Here is a 16982-nt window from a genome sequence, read left to right on the forward strand (position 1 = left end):
AGATACTGGGGTGCAAAACAGCAAGAGGGTAAGTAATAATATGGGGATGAGGTAGTCAGGTGTGCTGTGTACAGGTACAGTGATCGGTAAGCTGCTCATGCTTAAAGTTAGAGAGGGAGATAAAAGACTCCAGCTTCAGAAATTTGTGCAATTCGTTCCAGTCATTGGCAACAGAGAACTGTAAAAAAAAGGCGGCCAAAGGAGGTGTTGGCTTTGGGGATGACCAGTGCAAAATACCTGCTGGAGCGCGTGCTACGGGTGGGTGTTGCTATGGTGACCGGCCCACGCTTGGATTGCGTCCTACCTGACAGGTCGCTCCTACCAGGTGGCGTGGCGAGAATCTGTCTCCGCACCACGTGCTCTCACCACTGGAGTCCCCCAGGGCTCTGTTCTAGGCCCTCTCCTATTCTCGCTATACACCAAGTCACTTGGCTCTGTCATATCCTCACATGGTCTCTCCTATCATTGCTATGCAGACGACACACAATTAATCTTCTCCTTTCCCCCCTCTGATAACCAGGTGGTGAATCGCATCTCTGCATGGCAGACATATCAGTGTGGATGACAGATCACCACCTCAAGCTGAACCTCGGCAAGACGGAGCTGCTCTTCCTCCCGGGGAAGGACTGCCCGTTCCATGATCTCGCCATCACGGTTGACAACTCCATTGTGTCCTCCTCCCAGAGTGCTAAGAACCTTGGTGTGATCCTGGACAACACCCTGTCGTTCTCAACTAACATCAAGGCGGTGACCCGTTCCTGTAGGTTCATGCTCTACAACATTCGCAGAGTACGACCCTGCCTCACGCAGGAAGCGGCGCAGGTCCTAATCCAGGCACTTGTCATCTCCCGTCTGGATTACTGCAACTCGCTGTTGGCTGGGCTCCCTGCCTGTGCCATTAAACCCCTACAACTCATCCAGAACGCTGCAACCCGTCTGGTGTTCAACTTTCCCAAGTGCTCTCACGTCAACACCGCTTCTCCACTCTCTCCACTGGCTTCCAGTTGAAGCTCGCATCCGCTACAAGACCATGGTGCTTGCCTACGGAGCTGTGAGGGGAACGGCACCTCCGTACCTTCAGGCTCTGATCAGGCCCTACACCCAAACAAGGGCACTGCGTTCATCCACCTCTGGCCTGCTCGCCTCCCTTCCTCTGAGGAAGTACAGTTCCCGCTCAGCCCAGTCAAAACTGTTCGCTGCTCTGGCACCCCAATGGTGGAACAAACTCCCTCACGACGCCAGGTCAGCGGAGTCAATCACCACCTTCCGGAGACACCTGAAACCCCACCTCTTTAAGGAATACCTAGGATAGGATAAAGTAATCCTTCTAACCCCCCCCCCCCCTAAAAGATATAGATGCACTATTGTAAAGTGGTTGTTCCACTGGATATCATAAGGTGAATGCACCAATTTGTAAGTCGCTCTGGATAAGAGCGTCTGCTAAATGACTTAAATGTAAATGTAATGTAAATGTAAATGTAAATGTGACCAGTGAGCTGAGATAAGGCGGGGCTTTACTTAGCAAAGACTTATAGATGACCTGGAGTCAGTGTGTTTGGCGACAGATATGTAGTGAGGGCCAGCCAACGAGAGCATAGAGGTCGCAGTGGTGGATAGTATATGGGGTGGGGCTTTGGTGATAAAACAGATGGCACTGTGATAGAAAACTGGATGTAGTCTGAGTAGAGTGTTGGAGGCTAATTTGTAAATGACATCACCGAAGTCAAGGATCGGTAGGATAGTCAGTTTTACGAGGGAATGTTTGGTGGCATGAGTGAACGCTTTGTTGCACAATAGGAAGCAGATTCTAGATTTAAATTTGGATTGGAGATGCTTAATGTGAGTCTGGAAGGAGAGTTTACAGTCTAACCAGACACATAGGTATTTGTAGTTGTCCATTTATTCTAGGTCAGAACCGTCCAGAGTAGTGATGCTAGTAGGGCGAGAGGGTGCGGGTAGCAATCGATTGAAGATTATGCACTTTTAAAAGCAGTTGGAGGCCACGGAAGGAGTGTTGTATGGCGTTGAAGCTTGTTTGGAGGTTTGTTAGCACAGTGTTCAAAGAATGGCCAAATGTATACAGAATGGTGTCGTCTGCGTAAAGGTCGATCAGAGAATCACCAGCAGCAAGAGCAACATCATTGATATATACAGAGAAAAGAGTCGGCCCATGTATTTAGCCCTGTGGCACCCCCATAGAGACTGCCAGAGTACAACAGGCCCTCCGTTTTGACACACTGAACTCTATCTGAGAAGTAGTTGGTGAGCAAGGCTATTGAGTCTGCCAATAAGAATGTGGTGATTGACAGAGTCGAAAGCCTTGGCCAGGTCAATGAAGACGGCTGCACAGTACTGTCTTTTATCGATGGCGGTTATGATATCGTTTAGGACCTTTGAGCGTGGCTGAGGTGCACCCATGACCAGCTCCGAAACCAGATTGCATAGTGGAGAAGGTACGGTGGGATTCGAAATGGTGATCTGTTTATTAACTTTGCTTTTAAAGATTTTAGAAAGGCAGGGCAGGATGGATATAGGTTTATAACAGTTTGGGTCTAAGATGAAGAGGGGGATGACCGCGGCAGCTTTCCAATCTTTGGGGATCTCAGACGATAACGAAAGGGAGGTTGAAAAGGCTAGTAAAAGGGGTTGCGGATAATTTTAGAAACAGAGGGTCCAGATTTGTATGGATCCAGATTTTGCAGCTCTTTCAGAACATCAGCTGTTTGGATGTGGGTGAAGGAGAAGCGGGGGGGGGGTGTTGCTGCAGGGGCTGCTGAGGTGTTGGCCGGGGTAGGGTTAGCCAGGTGGAAAGCATGGCCAGCCGTGGTAAAATGCTTATTGAAATGATCAATTATCGTAGATTTATCGGTCGTGACAGTGTTTCCCATGCTCAGTGCAGTGGGCAGCTGGTGCTCTTATTCTCCATGGACTTTACAGTGTTCCAAAACCTTTTGAAATTAGTGCTACCGGAAGCAAATTTTTGTTTGAAAAAGCTAGCCTTAGCTTTCCTAACTGACTGAGTATATTGGTTGCTGACTTCCCTGAAGAGTTGCATATCATGGGAGCTATTCGAGGCTAATGCAGAACGCCACAGGATGTTTTTTGTGCTGGTCAAGCCCAGTCAAGTTTGGGGTGAACCAAGGGCTATATCTGTTCTTAGTTCTACATTTTTTGAATGGGGCATGCTTATTTAAGATAGAGGAAAGCACTTTTGAAGAGCAACCAGGCATCCTCTACTAACGGGATGAGGTCAATATCCTTCCAGGATACCCGGGCCAGGTCGGTTAGAACGGCCTGCTTGCTGAAGTGTTTTAGGGAGCGTTTAATTATTTAATTATTTTCACCTTTATTTAACCAGAGGTAGGCAAGTTGAGAGAAGTTCTCATTTACAATTGCGACCTGGCCAAGATAAAGCAAAGCAGTTCAACACATACAACAACAGAGTTACACATGGAGTAAAACAAACATACAGTAAATAATACAGTAGAAGAATAAGTCTATATACAATGTGAGCAAAGGAGGTGAGATAAGGGAGGTAAAGGCAAAAAAAGGCCATGGTGACTTAGTAAAACACTGGAATGGTAGATTTGCAGTGGAAGAATGTGCAAAGTAGAAATAATGGGGTGCAAAGGAGCTAAATAAATAAATAAATACAGTAGGGAAGAGGTAGTTGTTTGACAGTGATGAGGGGTGGTCGTTTGACCGCGGACCCATTATGCATGCAGGCAATGAGGCAGTGATCACTGAGATCCTGGTTGAAGACAGCAGCGGTGTATTTAGAGGGCAAGGTGGTCAGGATGATATCTAAGAGGGTGCCTATGGTTATGGATTTTAGGTTGTACCTGGTGTGTTCCTTGATAATTTGTGTGAGATTGAGGGAATCTAGTTTAGATTGTAGGACAGCCGGGGTGTTAATCATATCCCAGTTTAGGTCGCCTAACAGTACAAACTCTGAAGATAGATGGGGGCAATCAATTCACATATGGTGTCCAGGGCACAGCTGGGGGCTGAAGAGGGTCTATAACAAGCGTCAACGGTGAGAGACTTGTTTCTGGAAAGGTGGATTTTTAAAAGCAGAAGCTCAAATTGTTTGGGCACAGACCTGGATAGTATGACAGAACTCTGCGGGCTATCTCTGCAGTAGATTGCAACTCCGCCCTCTTTGGAAGTTCTATCTTGTCGGAAAATGTTATAGTTAGGGATGTAAATTTCAGGATTTTTGGTGGCCTTCCTAAACCAGGATTCAGACACGGCTAGGACATCCGGGTTGGCAGAGTGTGCTAAAGAAGTGAATGAAGCAAACTTAGGGAGGAGGCTTCTAATGTTAACATGCATGTAACCAACGCTTTTACGGTTACAGAAGTCAACAAATGAGAGTGCCTGGGGAATGGGATTGATGCTGGGGGCTGCAGGGCCTGGGTTAACCTCTACATCACCAGAGGAGGAGTAGGATAAGAGTACGGCTGAAGGCTAAAATAACTTGTCGTCTAGTGCGTTTGGAACAGAGAGTAAAGGGGACATGTTTCTGGGCACGGAATGATGGATTCAAGGCATAATGTACAGACAAAGGTATGGTACGATGTGAGTACAGTGGAGGTAAGCCTAGGCATTGAGTGACGATGAGAGCGGTTATGTCTCTAGAAGCACTATTTAAGCCAGGTGCTGTCACCGCATGTGTGGGGGGGTGGAACAACAGGGCTAGCTAAGGCATATTGAGCCGGGCTGGAGGCTCTACAGTGACATAAGACAATTACTAACCAAAACAGCAAGGGACAAGGCATATTGACATTAGGGAGAGGCATGTGTAGCCAAGAAATCATAGGGTCCAGTGAGTAGCTAGGCGAGCTGTAGGCACGTAGATTCAGACAGCTAGCAGACCGGGGCTAGCAGCAGGCTAGCAGATGGGCCTCAGGGGGACGTCGCAACGGGGAAGCCTGTTGAAACCCCCTTGCGCGGTTACGTCGGCAGACCAGTCGTGATGGATCGGCGGGGCTCCGTGTCTGCAGCAAAGGGTTCAAGCCAATTGGCATTGAAGCCCAGGGATTATCTGATGGATTTCTTCAGGCTAGCCAGGAGATGGGCCTAGCTCGAGACTAACTGGTGCTTGCTATGGGACAGAAACCCCCTCGGACGGTTACGTCGGTAGACCAGTCATGATGGATCGGCGGGGCTCCGTGTCGGCAGCAAAGGGTCCAGGCCAATTGGAAAAAGAGGTAAATGAAGTCCAGGAATTCTTGATAGATCTAGCGGCTAGCCGGAAGACGGCCTAGATTCGAGACTAGCTCCAGTCTAACTGGTGCTTGCTTCGTGACAGAGACGTTAGCCAGGAGTAGCCACTCGGCTAACTGCGATGATCCAGAGTAAAGGTTCAGAGCTTGCGGTAGGAATCCGGAGATATGGTAGAGAAAAGCAGTCCGATATGCTCTGGGTTGATATCGCGTTGTGCAGGCTGGCAGGAGTTGAAAGGGCTGAAGCTGGCAGATGTCCCAGTTAACGGTGATGTCTAACTGACTACTAGCTGGCTAGCTTGAAGGGGGTTACGGTTCTAAAGTATAAAAAATAGCAGATCCATACCGCATTGGGTGAGACGGGTTGCAGGAGAGTATGTTCAGTCTGTAGATGGAAAAATGAGATTAAAAATACATACTAAAACTGTTTGAATGATGTCTGTGAGTATAACAGAACTCATATGGCAGGCAAAAACTTGAGAAAAAATCCAACCAGGAAGTGGGAAATCTGAGGTTTGTAGTTTTTCAAGTCATTGCCTATCGAATATACAGTGTCTATTGGGTCATATTGCACTTCCTAAGGCTTCCACTAGATGACAACAGTCTTTAGAACCTTGTTTCAGGCTTCTACTGTGAATAAGAGCTGTTTGAGTCAGGTGTCTGGCAGAATGCCATGAGCTCAGTCAGGCGTGCGCCCGTGAGAGTTAGCTGCGTTCCTTTTCCTTTCTAAAGACAAAGGAATTGTCCGGTTGAAACATTATTGAAGATTTATGATAAAAACATCCTAAAGATTGAATCATACATCGTTTGACATGTTTCTACGAACTGTAATATAACTTTTTTGACTTTTCGTCTGAACTAAGCGATCGCGCATTGAGCATTTGGTTACTGGGCTAAACACTTGAACAAAAAGGAGGTATTTGGACATAAATGATGGACTATATCGAACAAAACAAACACATTTATTGTTGAACTGGGATTCCTGGGAGTGCATTCCGATGAAGATCATCAAAGGTAAGTGAATATTTATAACACTATTTATGATTTGTGACACTTCTCCTTCTTTGGAAAATGGCTGTATGTTTTTCTATGGCTAGGTGCTGACCTAACATAATCGCAAGGTGTGCTTTCGCCGTAAAGCCTTCTTGAAATCTGACACAGCGGTTGCATTAAGGAGAAGTTTATCTGTAATTCCATGCATAACACTTGTATCATTTATCAATATTCATTATGAGTATTTCTGTAATTTGATGTGGCTCTCTGCACTTTCACCGGATGTTTGTTTCAGACAATTCATTTCTGAACATAACACACCAATTTCAAATGAGGTTTTTGGACATAAAGATTAACTTTATCGAACGAAACACACATTTATTGTGTAACATGGACTCCTTTGAGTGCCATCTGATGAAGATCATCAAAGGTTAGTGATTCATTTAATCGCTATTTCTGACTTTTGTGAGCCCTCTCCTTGGCTGGAAAATGGCTGTATGGTTTTCTGTGAATAGGTGCTGACCTAACAATCGTTTGGTGTGCTTTCTCCGTAAAGCCTATTTGAAATCGGACACTGGCTGGATTTACAAGAAGTTTATCTTTAAAATGGTTTATAATACTTGTATGTAGCGTCCCACATATCCCAGAGAGGTTAAAGGTGTTTTTAAAACTTCTTATTCAATGTGATTTTTCTTTCTATTCACATCATTTGCAGTTTTATGAGGGGATTGGTTCTATGTTCTTTGACAAATCGAAATGGGAGAATACATTTTTATTACATTTGGACTTAATTTCTGAATGAATGAATTCATTATTGTTCTCCAGAGCGGAAATTGGATACATTTGGATAATTTATTGTTGTCTCATAGAAACACGGAGGAATCCTGAGGATTTTCCCAGAGGCCAAGGCGCAATTCGTCGACATCGAACCCAAGTTCGACCGCCTGCTCTTCTTCTGGTCGGACCGGCGGAACCCCCATGAGGTGCAGCCGGCATACCACACCAGGTAGGGTGATCTGACCTTTTGACCCCAGAGAAAATGTCATACTCCTGACCTTGGACCCAGGGTTGTCTGCTTGTCTTCCATCACAATCCCAAACCTCCTGTTTTGTGTTGCTTATTGTAATGGCATTTAAGTAAAGCATCCGTCACAGGCCATTTTGAGAAGTTGGCTGGAGCGTGAATTGTGACAGTTTACATTAGGTTAATGCATGCCATGATCAGACATTATTGTAAAGTGTTACCACATTAAGCAACACCACCAACAACAATATCCAGCTTTAATATATTGGAAAATGCTCAATAGTGTTAGAATAGTTGGACCATGACAAATGGTAGTGTTGGTGTTAGTATGTATACCTATTATGTGAATAATTGTATGTTAGTTGACCTCTCTGTTTCCGTTGTCTCACTCGCTGTCCAGGTATGCCATAACAGTGTGGTATTTTGATGCCGATGAACGAGCTCGGGCCAAGGAGAAATATCTAACAAGTAAGATGGAGTCCTGGGCACGTATTCATAAAACATCTCAAAGTAAGAGTGTTGATCTAGGATTGGTTTTGCCTTTTGGATCATAATAAATAAGATGATTCTAGATCAGCTATGTGAGACTAGATCAGCACTTGATCCTAGATCAGCAATGTGATCCTAGATCAGCAATGTGAGACTAGACCAGCACTTGATCCTAGATCAGCAATGTGAGACTGAGACACTTTATGAATACAGGGTCAATGTGATCATCATAAGAACATATTTTTTGTCTGTTTTTTTGTGTTGTTTGTAACATATTTGTTTACTTATTCTGTACATAATGTTGCTGCTACCGTCTCTTATGACCGACAATAACTTCTGGACATTAGATCAGCGATTACTGACCACTAACTGTCAGAAGCTTTTTCCTTTAACGAGTCCGACGAGCCCACGTGAAGGACATACTGCTTTCCCGGGAACAGGCCCAAATGAAAGATAAACATCTTGTGAATCCAGCCAATATTTCCGATTTTTTAAGTGTTTTACAGCGAAAACACAATATATATTTATATTAGCTCACCACAATAGCTAAACACACAGCGCCATTTATTCACCGTAAAGATAGCTTTCACAAAACCCACAAATAGAGATCAAATTAATCACTAACCTTTGGACAACTTCATCAGATGACAGTCTTATAACATCATGTTATACAATACATTTATGTTTTGTTCGAAAATGTGCATATTTAGAGCTACAAATCCTGGTTTTACATTGTGAATACGTAGCCATAATGCACCAAATTGTCCGGAGATATTTTGGACAGTCACGTTATCTAACCAAAAAACGCATCATATACTTTACTAAAAATACATGTTGTGCAGCAAATGAAAGATACACTGGTTCTTAATGCAACCGCTGTGTTAGATTTTTAAAAATAACTTTAGTACAACATACAGCATGCAATATTGTGAGACAGCGCTCACATATTCTCCGCCTTGTTGGAGCCAACATACACCACAAAAATACGAATAACATCATAAATATTCTCTTACTTTTGATGATCTTCCATCAGAATGTTGTGCAAGGAGTCCTAGTTCCAGAATAAATCGTTGTTTGGTTTTAGAATGTCCATTTCTTCTGTCGAATTAGCAACTTTGGCTAGTCATGTGGAGGGCACATGTCCAAGAAATAGTTGCGCCTGGAACGGAAAATTCCAAAATTCCCAATAAACTTTGAATAAACTGGTCAAACTCGGTTGAAAATCCTACTTTATGATGTTTTTCTCATATGTATCCAATCAAATCAGAGCCTGAGCATTTCGTTGTGTATACTTAACGCATTTCAGAAGACAATGTCGTGTTCCCTTGTGCGCAGCTGAATACTGCCAATAGGGCGGACCTGTCACTCCAAAAGCTCTCATTCGGCCTCACATCAAGCTAGACACCCCATTCAACCTTCTACTGCCTGTTGACATCTAGTGGAAGGCGTATGAAGTGCATACAGATCCATAAATATAAGCCAGTTGAATAGGCAGGCCCTGACACAGAGCCCTATTTTCAGAATTTTCACTTCCCGTTTGGAAATTTGCTGCCAAATGAGTTCTGTTTTACTCACAGATATAATTCAAACAGTTTTATAAACTTCAGAGTGTTTTCTATCCAATAGTAAGAATAATATGCATATTGTATGATCTAGAACAGAGTACGAGGCCGTTTAATTTGGGCACGATTTTTTTCCAAAGTGAAAACAGCGCCCCCTATTAATTAATGCAGGGAAACTTAAATCCGTTATACCAAATTTCTATCAGCATGTTAAATGTGCAAGCAGAGGGGAAAAACTCTAGACCACCTTTACTCCACACACAGAGACGTGTACATAGCTCTCCCTCGCCCTCCATTTGGCAAATTTGACCATAATTCTATCCTCTTGATTCCTGCTTACAAGCAAAAATTAAAGCAGGAAGCACCAGTGACTCGGTCAATAAAAAAATGGTTAGAGGAAGCAGATGCTAAGCTACAGGACTGTTTTGCTAGCACAGACTGGAATATGTTCCGGGATTCTTCCGATGGACTACACCACATCAGTCATTGGCTTCATTAATAAGTGCATCGATGACATCGTCCCCACAGTGTCTGTACATTCCCCAACCACCCCAACATACCCCAACCCGAAGCCATGGAGTACAGGCAACATCCGCACTGAACTAAAGGCTAGAGCTGCCGCTTTCAAGGAGCGGGACTTTAACCCGGAAGCTTATAAGAAATTCCGCTATGCCCTCCGACGAACCATCAAACAGGCAAAGCATCAATACAGAACTAAGATCGAATCGTATTACACCAGCTCTGATGCTCGTCGAATGTGGCAGGGCTTGCAAACCATTACAGACTACAAAAGGAAGCAGAGCCGAGAGCTGCCCAGTGACACGAGCCTACCAGACGAGCTAAACTATTTCTATGCTCGCATCGAGGCAAATAACACTGAAACATGCATGAGAGAATCAGCTGTTCCGGACGACTGTGTGATCTCGCTCTCCGCAGCCGATGTGAGTAAGACCTTCAAACAGGTCAACATTCACAAGGCCAGATGGATTACCAGGACGTGTACTGCGAGCATGCGCTCACCAACTAGCAAGTGTCTTCACTGCCATTTTTGATTTTGATTTTTTAAATTTTATCCCCTTTTCTCCCCAATTTTCGTGGTATCCAATCGCTAGTAATTACTATCTTGTCTCATCGCTACAACTCCCGTACGGGCTCGGGAGAGACGAAGGTCGAAAGCCATGCGTCCTCCGAGGCACAACCCAACCAAGCCGCACTGCTTCTTTAACACAGCGCGCCTCCAACCCGGAGGCCAGCCGCACCAATGTGTCGGAGGAAACACCGTGCACCTGGCCCCCTTGGTTAGCGCGCACTGCGCCCAGCCCGCCACAGGAGTCGCTGGAGCGCGATGAGACAAGGAAATCCCTACCAGCCAAACCCTCCCTAACCCGGACGACGCTTGCCCAATTGTGCGTCGCCCCACGGACCTCCCGGTCGCGGCCGGCTGCGACAGAGCCTGGGGGCGAACCCAGAGACTCTGGTGGCGCAGTTAGCACTGCGATGCAGTGCCCTAGACCACTGCGCCACCCGGGAGGCACCCTCACTGACATTTTCAACCTCTCCCTGTCCGAGTCTGTAATACCAACCTGTTTTAAGCAGACCACCATAGTTACTGTTCCCAAGAACACTAAGGTAACCTGCCTAAATGACTACCGACCCGTAACACTCACGTCTGTAGCCATGAAGTGCTTTGAAAGGCTGGTCATGGCTCACATCAACACCATTATCCCAGAAACCCTATACCCACTCCAATTTGCATACCACCCTAACAGATCCACAGATGATGCAATCTTTATTGCACTCCACATTGCCCTTTCCCACCTGAACAAAAGGAACACCTATGTGAGAATGCTATTCATTGACTACAGCTCAGCGTTCAACACCATTAATGATGGTGTTGGAGTCGTGCTTGGCTGTGCAGTCATGTGTGAACAGGGAGTACAGGAGGAGACTGAGCACGCACCCCTGAGGGGCCCCTGTGTTGAGGATCAGCGTGGACAGGTCTCTGACTTCCTCCCTATAGGGTGATCACCACGCTGATCCTCAACACAGGGGCCCCTCAGGGGTGCGTGCTCAGTCCCATGCATATTCTAGCTTTAAGGACTGAGTAGCAGGCAGTTTACTCTGGGCACCTTTTTATCCACTGCCCCCCTGTCCCAAAGAAGTTTTAATGCCCTCCTTGCCTGGTCCGTGAGTTTTGGTAGGCAGCCCTCTCTTGGCAGGTTTGTTGTGGTGCCATATTTTTTCAATTTTTTATAATGGATTTAATGGTGCTCCGTGGGATGTTCAATTTTTTTTAACCCAACCCTGATCTGTACTTCTCCACAACTTTGTCCCTGACCTGTTTGGAGAGCTCCTTGGTCTTCATGGTGCCGTTTGCTTGGTGGTGCCCCTTGCTTAATGGTGTTGCAAACCTCTGGGGCCTTTCAGAACAGGTGTACAGTCGTGGCCAAAAGTTTTGAAAATGACACAAATATTAATTTTCACAAAGTCTGCTGCCTCAGTGTCTTTAGATATTTTTGTCAGATGTTACTATGGAAAACTGAAGTATAATTACATGCATTTCATAAGTGTCAAAGGCTTTTATTTTATTACATGAAGTTGATGCAAAGAGTCAATATTTGCACTGTTGACCCTTCTTTTTCAAGACCTCTGCAATCTGTCCTGGCATGCTCTCAATTAACTTCTGGGCCGCATCCTGACTGATGGCAGCCCATTCTTGCATAATCAATGCTTGGAGTTTGTCAGATTTGTGGGTTTATGTTTGTCCACACACCTCTTGAGGCTTGACAACAAGTTCTCACTGGGATTTAAGTTCTGGGGAGTTTCCTGCCCATGGACCCAAAATATCGATGTTTTGTTCCCCGAGCAACTTAGTTATCACTTTTGCCTTATGGCAAGGTGCTCCATCATGCTGGAAAATGCATTGTTCGTCACTAAACTGTTTCTGGATGGTTGAGAGAAGTTGCTCTCGGAGGATGTGTTGGTACCATTCTTTATTCATGGCTGTGTTCTTAGGGAAAATTGTGAGTGAGCCCACTCCCTTGGCTGAGAAGCAACCCCACACATGAATGGTCTCAGGATGCTTTACTGTTGGCATGACACAGGACTGATGGTAGCGCTCACCTTGTCTTCTCTAGACAAGCTTTTTTCCGGATGCCCCAAACAATCGGAAAGGAAATTCATCAGAGAAAATGACTTTACCCCAGTCCTCAGCAGTCCAATCCCTGTACCTTTTGCAGAATATCAGTCTGTCCCGGATGTTTTTCCTGGAGAGAAGTGGCTTCTTTGCTGCCCTTCTTGACACCAGGCCATCCTCCAAAATGATTTGCCTCACTGTGCGTGCAGATGCACTCACACCTGCCTGCTGCCATTCCTGAGCAAGCTCTGAACTGGTGGTGCCCCGATCCCGCAGCTGGATCAACTTTAGGAGACGGTCTTGGCGCTTGCTGGACTTTCTTGAGCGCACTGAAGCCTTCTTCACAACATTTGAACCGCTCTCCTTGAAGTTCTTGATTATCCGATAAATGGTTGATTTAGATGCAATCTTACTGGCAGCAATATCTGTGAAGCCCTTTTTGTGCAAAGCAATGACGATGGCACGTGTTTCCTTGCAGGTAACCATGGTTGACAGAGGAAGAACAATGATTCCAAGCACCATCCTCCTTTTGAAGCTTCCAGTCTGTTATTCGAACTCAATCAGCATGACAGGGTGATCTCCAGCCTTGTTATCGTCAACACTCACACCTGTGTTAATTTAATGAGAGAATCACTGACATGATGTCGGCATGGCTGAAATGCAATGGAAATGTTTTTTTGGGATTCAGTTCATTTGCATGGCAAAGAGGGACTTTGCAATTAATTGCAATTCATCTGATCACTCTTCATAACATTCTGGAATATATGCAAATTGCCATCATGCAGACTTTGTGAAAATTTATATTTGTGTCATTCAAAACTTTTGGCCACGACTGTATAAATACTGAGATCATGTTACACTTAGATTGTACACAGGTGGACTTTATTTAACTAACTATGTGACGTCTGAAGGCTGTCTATCGTTGTCTCTGATTGAGGACCATACTTAGGTAGCCTTTTTTCCACCTGTGTTTTGTGGGTAGTTGTTTTCTGTTTTGTGTCTGCACCAGACAGAACTGTTTCGCTTTCGTTCTCCTGTTTGTTGTTTTTGTTCGATTTGTTTTTTTGGATGAAATCATGAACACTTTAAACGCTGCACCTTGGTCCACTCTTCCTTCAGCCCACGAGAACCGTTACAACCAGCTCTTATTTAGGGGCTTCATAGCAAAGGAGGTGAATCAATATGCATGCACCACTTTCCTGTTTTCTTTTCATTTCACTTCACCAATTTGGACTATTTTGTGTATGTCCAATACATGAAATGCAAATGTATTTAAATTACAGGTTGTAATGCAACAAAATAGGAAAAACACCAAGGGGGATGAATACTTTTGCAAGGCACTGTACCTGTACATATTACCCTGCACATTGACTCTGTACCCCCTGTATATAGTCTCACTATTGTTATTTTACTGCTGCTCTTTATTTACTTGTTCTTTCTTATTCATATTTTTTAAACTGAATTGTTGGTTTGGGGCTTGTAAGTCAGCATTTCACTGTATGTGACTAATACAATTTGATTTGAAGAAAAAATCATTTATATGAAGTCATTAGAAATAAGAATTTGTTCTTAACTGGTTGAATAAAATATAACTCTCCCGCTGACCCTCCTTCTCTATTCCGTCCTAAAGGTGCAGGAGAAAAGGGAGTAAACGTAGAATTGAACAAGCCGTCGGATCTGAGCTAATATGAGAGAAGCGTCCTGCCATCACCTGCTGCTGCTGTGGACAGATGGGGAAAGAGGGATGGATGGCGGGATAGAGGGAAGGAAAAAGGATGGTGGGATGAAGAGGAGAGACGAAAGAAACCATCTTGGATTAGTCCGCGTTCTTTAAACTTTAATATTCAAAGTTGACACACACAGACCCTGAATGTGATGTCATTGCACTGCAAGGAATCATCATTATTTGCCAAGTTTCTGTTTTTGCTTGTTGCTTTGATTTTTGGGCTTTATTATGTGAAGAATACCGGTGTAAAAATGAGCTATGGAGAAAAATAATATGTATTAAGTGAACCGAAACCCAAACAAATATTGTTGTGAATTTTGGGGTGCTGAAAGATATACCCATATGTCAGACGGGTTGTCATGGTCTCCATCGGATGGATCTCTCACTGTTATAAAAAAAAAAAAAGGTACAAAAGACTGTGCGTGATGTTCCTAGACAGGAGGTTGCGGCGCACTATAGGGCTGACTCAAACCATACTGCGCTAATTTGGATACGTTCTTTTCACATGATCCTTTGCATCACTAGTAGTAAATGAGGATGATGAGTAACCACGCCAGACCAGTACAACTAGTATTGGGCCGGTTTGGCTTAGTTGCGTGAAAAGGCTATTAATAGCTTGAGCTGCACTGACTCGAATAAGATAGAAGTTTTCACATTTTTTGCAAACTGCGGTAGTGATTTTCACATTGCAGGTATATTATATTGACTGCGGGGCTGTTTTGTGTCCTGGCACTCATTGCTTGGTAACTGGGTCTTGTTCATTAGGCACCAAACAGAAGAAAATGGACTGAAACTGACATGCTCGTTTTCCGTTGCAAAACTGTTGTTGCAGACGTTAATATCACCTTTGTCTTAAAAACCAAAAACTGTTGAATTTTTTGTAAAAAGTTGGGGTTTGTTAGTGCAGTTTGAGTCTACTGCTGTATGGTCTCATCATTACAGCGCGTGTGTGTGTGTATCTGCACGTATGCAATGTGTGCGATTCCTTCTCTAACCACTGAGCCGAGGTTGAACGTGAGTGAGAGAGACTGTAATAATACCGTCATGACTATTCTCTCTGGCTATACACCATCGCCATCATGTGGTCACATCTGACCAATGAGTTTATCAACAGGAGAATTGGCAGACCTAACTGAATGCGGCAGGTATCCTAGCGGTTAAGAGTGTTGGGCTAGTATCTGAACGCTCGCTGGTTTGAATCCCAGAGCTGGGGTGGAAAAATCTGTCTTTCTGCCCTTGACTAAGGCAATAACACCCAACAACAACTGCGCCGTTGACGTCGATTAAGGCAGCCCCCCGCACATCTCTGATTCAGTGGGGTTGGGTAACTGATTAGGTTTTCCATTTCTCCATCCACCCTAAAACATACCAAAGAATCCTCGCATGTGATTTTGTTCAAACTGTATTTATTTGTCATTGATCTATTCATTTATCAATAAATCAGTTGACAAGTAAATAAGACAACATTTAGAGAACAATGTATGTATGTGTTGTTTGCATCAACTTTAAAATATAAATTCCAGTATGTAATTACAGACGTTTCGATTGGTTCCATTGTAAAGGGCAAGCTCAATCAAGCACAGCTGAAATATACTTTTTTTCACCCATGTCTGAATATATCCCTTCATTGCAGAGTCTCGTCAGGAGCTTCTCTTCCCAGGCCATGTCTCACATTACATCCACAGGAAAGCCAAGGACCTTTTTCTAGTCCCTACAAATGTATGAAGGAATAAAATAGGTGCAAGGAATATGGAGGAAACTCCCCAACTAAATGTTGATGACGGCTCTGCCAACACTGTTTACGTAACGACAAATGACAGTCGCTGTACAGAGCTGTTAGAGAGAGGTTGAATGAATAGCAGAGTCTGGCTTGTTCTGCTCTAACCAGGAGTATGGTCCCTACTATCAGGAGCAGGGCAGCTATTGCATTCAGAAAAAAACACCAAGATGATTCATGATTTGGTAGTTGTTGGCTTTCGAGTTCACATCAAAAGCAACCAAGAAGACAAAAATCAGATGAACGGTACCGGCCAGGATGAGAAATGTTCCGCCAATGACCGTCACCTTGTCTTTGAACAAATCCCACTTGAGGTATTCAGTGCACTTGACCCAAGGATGCTGGGGATGATTGGTCACGAGCTCGTGTATATCCCAGTTTGTCATGCTCGCCTCAATAAAATACTTGAAGGAATAAGTTGCAACTAGTATTGTTTTTTGAAGTGGTAGCTCACAAGCACAGCTCCTAATACCTGTCCACAATAACATTTTGAAGGAATAAGTTGCAACTAGTATTGTTTTTTGAAGTGGTAGCTCACAAGCGCAGCTCCTAATACCTGTCCAAAATAACATTTTGAAGGGATAAGTTGCAACTAGTATTGTTTTTTGAAGTGGTAGCACACAAGCAGAGCTCCTAATACCTGTCCACAATAAAAAAAAAATCAACAGTTTAATTTAACTTACATTCAAACAATGAATCCTGATCTAGGATAACTTTTCAAAACATTAAATTATTTGGCTTGCTCTGAAAGGATTTGGCTATAAGCAGACCTGTAATGGGGAAACATAATAATTGCCAGTATGGACATCATCCACCCTGCCACTCCCAAGGCGTTGACCACAAACTCCATCCAACTCTGCTTCAGTGGGGCTTTAGGAGTTATTGGAGGGGTAGACCGTTCTGTACAGCATGGTCCCCCTGGTCAGGTGTGTGCAGACCACAGTGGTCATGATAAATCCTATGACTCTCTGTCCATGCCCATCAACATGCTCTCTTCTACACCTGCCCTTTCTGGAGGAAGTGTGATACAGTAAAAAGCCCTCTGTCT

At 44.2% G+C, this 16982-nt stretch overlaps 1 protein-coding gene across 3 annotated transcripts in view; it reads left to right on the forward strand.

Moving 5' to 3' along the window:
• Positions 1–15791, forward strand: part of LOC129839981 (egl nine homolog 1-like) — a 45896-nt gene extending 30105 nt beyond the window's left edge. The window contains exons 3-6 of one of the 3 annotated variants that reach the window (XR_008757140.1): positions 7091–7227; positions 7645–7712; positions 12910–13603; positions 14062–15791. Coding sequence is in view for 2 of the 3 variants with exons in the window: in XM_055907742.1 (XP_055763717.1) it covers positions 7091–7227; positions 7645–7754; positions 14062–14117 (303 nt within the window). In the remaining variant the exon portion in view is untranslated. Of the gene's footprint in view, positions 1–7090; positions 7228–7644; positions 7755–12909; positions 13604–14061 lie in introns of all 3 variants that reach the window. The other 2 variants (XM_055907742.1, XM_055907743.1) reach the window with 2 other exon arrangements.
• Positions 15792–16982: the final 1191 nt, after the last annotated feature.

This window comes from Salvelinus fontinalis, chromosome 40 (genome assembly GCF_029448725.1).
Source record: "Salvelinus fontinalis isolate EN_2023a chromosome 40, ASM2944872v1, whole genome shotgun sequence".
Lineage (NCBI taxonomy): Eukaryota > Metazoa > Chordata > Actinopteri > Salmoniformes > Salmonidae > Salvelinus > Salvelinus fontinalis.